This window comes from Cryptomeria japonica, chromosome 7, assembly GCF_030272615.1.
Source record: "Cryptomeria japonica chromosome 7, Sugi_1.0, whole genome shotgun sequence".
Taxonomy (NCBI): Eukaryota; Viridiplantae; Streptophyta; class Pinopsida; order Cupressales; family Cupressaceae; genus Cryptomeria; species Cryptomeria japonica.
The window spans coordinates 312887653-312893619 of NC_081411.1; the positions used below are offsets into that span (position 1 = coordinate 312887653).

The 5967-nt window shown below is 36.1% G+C and overlaps 1 protein-coding gene across 1 annotated transcript; it reads left to right on the top strand.

The window, feature by feature from the left end:
* Positions 1-3755: 3755 nt before the first annotated feature.
* Positions 3756-5396, top strand: LOC131047269 (putative UPF0481 protein At3g02645). Its single transcript, XM_057981133.1, has one exon. It carries the CDS (start codon positions 3756-3758, stop codon positions 5394-5396), a length of 1641 nt encoding a protein of 546 aa, XP_057837116.1.
* Positions 5397-5967: the final 571 nt, after the last annotated feature.

A 5967-nucleotide genomic window follows, 5' to 3' on the forward strand; every position in this document is an offset into this window, starting at 1 on the left:
TTGACAAGTATATAAACTACATTTCCTCTCCCATTTTGGTAAGAGGAAAAGACGGGAAAAAGGCATGGAAACGATACTCGAACATTCAAGCATTCAAGCATTCAAGCATTCCTTCAAGCAATTGATCATTCTAAATCTCCATTCAAGGCTAAGTGTTGCATTCAAGACAAGGATTCAACCATTGAAGAGGAGATCACATACAACATACAACATACAACAACATCTACACCTTCGCATGTAAGAATACAAACATTCTTACAACAAGGTACTAGTACTTGTTTTACATTACAATCATTTACATTTACAACATTTCTCATTTCTTGGTTAATTCCAAAACCGGGGTTTGACCTAAGGGCAAACCCCTAATCCCTAACCCCCCAATCGTCTTCGCTTTTTTGTGTGTAGGTTGCAGGTACGCGACTGAAATTGAAGATCTAGAATCCTTGTGCAGAGACGAACAGATCCCGCTTCGTTTTGCGGATTTTTCAGAGGACCGTGTGCACTCCGGGCGCCATCGTCCCATCAACTTTCACTCAAATTTGCAGGACAGGGCCGTCTCGACATTTTACTGCTAATTCCAGGTCCGCAGCTTCATCCTATATCCCTATCTCTGTCTATAAGCGAATCTTTCTCACTTTTCATGCATTCCTAGCTTAATCCTTCTATCTACATTCTTTACAAAAGAGGGTAACCTTGCTGTCTTAACCCTTGAAACTCATTTAGAATCCAATCTTGCATTGTGTGGGATTGGATCTTGTGGGTTTCAACCCCTCTTTTGAATGTAAAGTCTCTCCTAAGTGAAAACCGTCAACCCTAGTGACCTCCTTCCCCTCTCCTCGGAGTGGTGGGGGGAACACTTAGGGTTCGCTCGCGATTTTCCGCTTTACAGTAGCTATATTAAAAATTCCTAGCTAAGTTTTCATGTCACATGGATAATTATATTAGAAATCTCACTAAGGGTTTTGACCTTCTGGTCTAGGATCTTAGTGATTAAAATACCATTATAATTCATTTATCAATTACTTAATACATTTTGATGAAGCTTATTGTGAGCTATTATAATATTGGTTACCTACAATCTTGTTATGAGGATTTAAACCTAAGAAAATTAGTATGGTTCAAACTACCAACCCTAGATAAAAGTTCTAAATTATAGGGTAATATTTTTATCCTCACCTTGCTTTTCTTTAACCTTGAAATATTTTTTTAATTAGTTTAAACAATTATCTAATTGTATAATTTACATATAAAAGATAATACTTGTTCTAATCACCTTCATAATAGGATTCTTATGTATGTCAAACTTTGGAATTCTTGAAGAATACCATTCAAAAATTATATTGGAGTCTTGCATAAGTATTCTGAAACCATTCAACATAACTTGAAAATTCATGTTTCCCATTATATTTTCAATAAAATATAAAAATTAAACACAAATATATTAAGGATTATACAAATTTAATTGGTATGGATGCTGCTTTGCTTTAGGCCTCTCTAAAAGGTGAGGTAATTTATGATTTTATAATGCGTACTAGCTTTTATTATGTTCTAATCCAATGAAATAATGTTGTTGATGTTCAACAACTAAATGATGTTTAGTTTATCTTGGCTAAATAATAGGATGGAAGTTAAAGTATTGTAAGTGATCAAGAACTATGTTTTTCTCACTAGCTACATAAAAAATAGTGTATACCCGATTCCACATAGTTTTAAACTACTAATGTGAACTACTGGTGTATTCATTTAGAAATGCTATTATAATTTGTTGCCAACCTTGAATGAGTGAGGTGTGTCGTTAAATTCATGGAACTCTTTATATTTTTTGAATGAATGTGAGTGAGTCTACAATATATGTTAATAATCTCTCTAAACCTTCTATAATTGAAATTATGTGATTTTTAATTCATTTTATTATGTGAAAAATTACACATGAGGTGGTAATATCAAGCTATAACCCAAGAAATGTCCAAAAAGAACTATAACCTATATCAATTGTGTAAGCATGATTGATGTTGAATAGGCTTTTATCTTAAGACTAAAATGTACAAAATTATAAATGTGTAAAAAATATTATATTGTATGCTTAAAACCTCCAACTAACCATCTATTATTGAATGAAAGGATATGAATAAATTCAATTCTATAAGAAATATAAGGATTAACAAAATGCATTTCCAAACCTTGAGTCATGGTTAGGGAAAGTGGATCTAAGCAGATAAAGTATACTTAAACCTAAAAAATATATTTTATGTTGATCTTGACTACTAGAATGCCATGACAAAAAGTTGATGTCTAATATGCACAAAACTATATAAATGGGTAGAATTATTAGATGATTGAATTATGAGAATCTAATGCATTGGACTAGAAAGATTAATTTCCTTAAAATTATTTCCACCATGCAATCATCCACAATAGATTTTTTCATATAATGATAAAAGAAATTTTGAATGTGATTTTATTGATATAAGTTGATTTATAATTATATTTTTAATATTATTTAAAAAAAAAAAAATTGCTATTGAGAAGATATGACAATTATTCATGAGGTTCTTTGTCCAATGTTCTAATTTAGCCCCTACAATTAAGTACTTTTATAAGAAGTCATAAGATCATAGTTATCATCAGATTATATCAAACAAGAGAATTTAAATATTAAAATAATAATTTAATGATATATGAAAAAATATTACAAGCATCTCTAGATTAATATTTTAAAATAAAACATTCTTTTATTATGAAGTTGTCAAACTGACTTGACTCACTATCAAGGATGCTTAATATTTCCTTGTATTTACAACAAATTAAAAAATTAGTTATTAACACCCTATTTATCTCATTAGTAGCTATGAACAAAGGAAGCCATATTTTTTGTTTTATGAGGTCCAAGCCTAGTAGCAAGGGTACAAAGGTTGTGAGCACATTAGCCTAGCAAGGGCCTTCACAAAGTAGATTTTGACACCCAATACGGAGACATGAGCCTAACTCAACAAGACTTGATCCCTAGTGGACTCGTTTGGAGCCATTGAAATTGACCAATTAGACCACAGGTCCATTGACTAAAAGACATTTTTTGATATAACTTGATAAAGAACCTAATCACATTAATTAAAAGCATCGATTTGAATTAATTTTAAATTTAAAAAAAAAAAAAAAAAACCATTTTCGAATGTGAAAATAAAAATTTAAGGAAAGATGGAAGTCCTCCAATTCGTTCAATGTAAACGAGGGGAAATTGATTTCATGGTTTTATTATGGGCCCTCTTCCCGCATAAGCAATTTGACAAGATTTCTTAGACTAAAGAGGCTGCTTGAGGAACATATTTCAACTTCAAACTCTTCCCTGTTAAACCGTAGAATAAGTACACATATTTCATCATGCAATCGTCTGAAACCTACTACACTGTTAGTAAACCTTTATTTCATTACATTAGATTTGATGGGCCCTCTCTCCAACGTATGCGACTAAGTGAGTAAAAGCAGACTTCGGACTTTGAATAGAATCTTAATTGTAAAGCATTTACCTTGTGGGGTTTTACAGAAATTTCTCTGAAACTGAGGTTTTCTATTCTCGCTGGAAGTAGAGAAATTTCCGGGAATGTAAAGATTCTTTGTTCGCTGGAGCCGAGGCTGAAGCTACAAATACGACTCTCTTCCCATTTGTTTGCTAAATTGGAGCTTTTGATTACCTATTTTTCATTTCGTCGTTGTCCACTTGCTTTCTCTGATCTCTAATCCAATCTCCACTTGGAATCATGGAATTAAAGAACGCCGAAGAAGTAAAGTTCGATCAGGATCTCTGGCTTATTCAAATAAAGGAAGGTCTGCAAATACATGGCGAGCAAAAAGAAGAAAAGGAGATTTGCATATCCGTTTTTGGTGTGCCCAAGGAGTTGTTGGCAATGACGCCAGAAGCGTATATTCCGCAGTGCGTCTCCATTGGACCATATCACCATTCTAGATCACAGCTGTACGAAATGGAGAGTTATAAAGTATCTGCTGTGCGAAGGTTTGAGAAGACGCTAACCGGTGGCTGCAAGTTCGAATCAGTAGTGGAAGAAGTGAAGAAGTACGACTGGCAGATCAGGAACTGCTACCACAAATATCTCGACTACAATAAGGAAACCCTGGCATGGCTTATGGCTCTTGACGCCTCCTTCGTGCTTGACTGCTTGCAGTTCCAAGTCGAACGGGCAGACCAGCCTTCTTCACAAGTGTCTTCCCACGGTAAGCTACTGGGCAGAGTTTTGGATCCAACTGGGAGGAGCGCAATCCACAATGCGATTATCAGAGATCTGATGATGCTAGAGAATCAGTTACCTTTGTTTCTCTTGCAGAAGCTGCTCGAAATGGAGCTGGGTTCTCAAGATAAGGCGGAAGAAAGGCTCTGCAAATTGGTGACTCGCGCCTGTAGGGAATGGTCACCATTTATGTTGAAGATGCGGGATAGTTCAAGGCTGCGTATAAAAGAGAGGGGTCACATATTGGAGGTGTTCTACTACTCTATTGTCCCTGCTCCAGACATGGACGATACCATTTCTAAGAAGAATGATGACGGGATTGTCCTGTCCCCGGATTCAACGTACATAACGCGTGCTCTGAAAGCTTTATGGAAAGCCCTTTCTTCGTTAGAAATCAGCCTTGATCAACTTGTCTCGGCACTCCCTGAGGGTGTCTTGAAAGGAAAGCCGGTCCAGTTGGTGACACAGATGTCCACGCATCTTGTCTCCGCTTTTGGAACTCTTTCAATTAAGCGCAAAGAGGAAAAAGATGAGGAGAAAGATGAGGAGAGAGAATATTCCTATGCGGAAACTCCTCCTACGCGTGATGAATTAGCGATTCCCTCCGTCTCCAATTTATACTCAGTAGGAGTAAAATTCCTTCCAACCGAGGGAGACCTTACCACAATTCGCTTCGACCCGAGGACTGCAACTCTTTATCTTCCCAAATTGAGGTTGGATTCGAGCACGGAAGTAGTTCTCAGGAATTTGGTGGCGTTCGAAGCTTCGGCGGCTCCTGGTGATTTGATCTTCACTCGTTATAGTGATTTCATGAACGGCATCATCGACAAAGAGGAAGATGTTCGGCTTCTGAGAAAAAACGGAATTATCTACAATCATCTGGCAGACGACGAGAAAGTGGCAAGCCTGTGGAATGGCTTGGGTAGATGCGTGAAATTGACGAAAGTAAAACATTTGGATCAAGTTATAGCGGATGTCAACAAGCATTATCACAAGAGATGGCCCGTTGCCGTTAAGAAGAACATAAGCAAATACATATTTGGTTCATGGAAGCTCCTCACTGTTGTGGCCGCAGGGATACTTTTGCTTCTGACTTGCTTAGAGGCCTTTTGTTCTGTGTATGAATGTAAACATTGGTGGAACAACACTAGTTAATTAGAAGAACTTAATCTCGTATAACTATTTACGAATCCAGATGGCCGTTTCTTCCTCTTTGATAGACCGATTTCAATTTGCCTTGGAGCATTTTGTTTACAAGGCGTGTTGATGCGGAGCACTAGTCTACCAGTCATTCACGTTCAGTTGTGGGTGACTATTTTCTGGGTCCTTTTGGGGCTTAACTATAAGTTTTTAGTCGTTTATTCAACTAGCTGTCTTGACTGATCTTCTTTGTAACAGCTGTCCCATGATTTGGTTAATGTAGAGTTTTGTTGAGTTACTTTAGTAGCCTTTTTTAGCAATTTGGAAGGGTACGTAGGAGTGAAATAAGGCAAAGATTCTCCATTTAAGGAGCTGTTTGCATTGTAATCTCTATGGGGGAGTTTAGGATTAGTCACTCAATAAAATGGGATTGGCTGATAATTGTAGGAATTAGTTATTTTTGGAGGCTGTAATTTTATATGGGAAGAAATAAAGAAGTTCTAAGAATGCACATTATGCAGTTCAGTTCGTTTTTGTTTATTTTGGTTCATTTTATCATTTTTCTTTCTATTATACATAGAATAGA

What these genes read in the sequence shown, in the direction of transcription:
- LOC131047269 (XM_057981133.1), top strand. Translation starts at nt 3,756, where the DNA reads ATGGAATTAAAGAACGCCGAAGAAGTAAAGTTCGATCAGGATCTCTGG.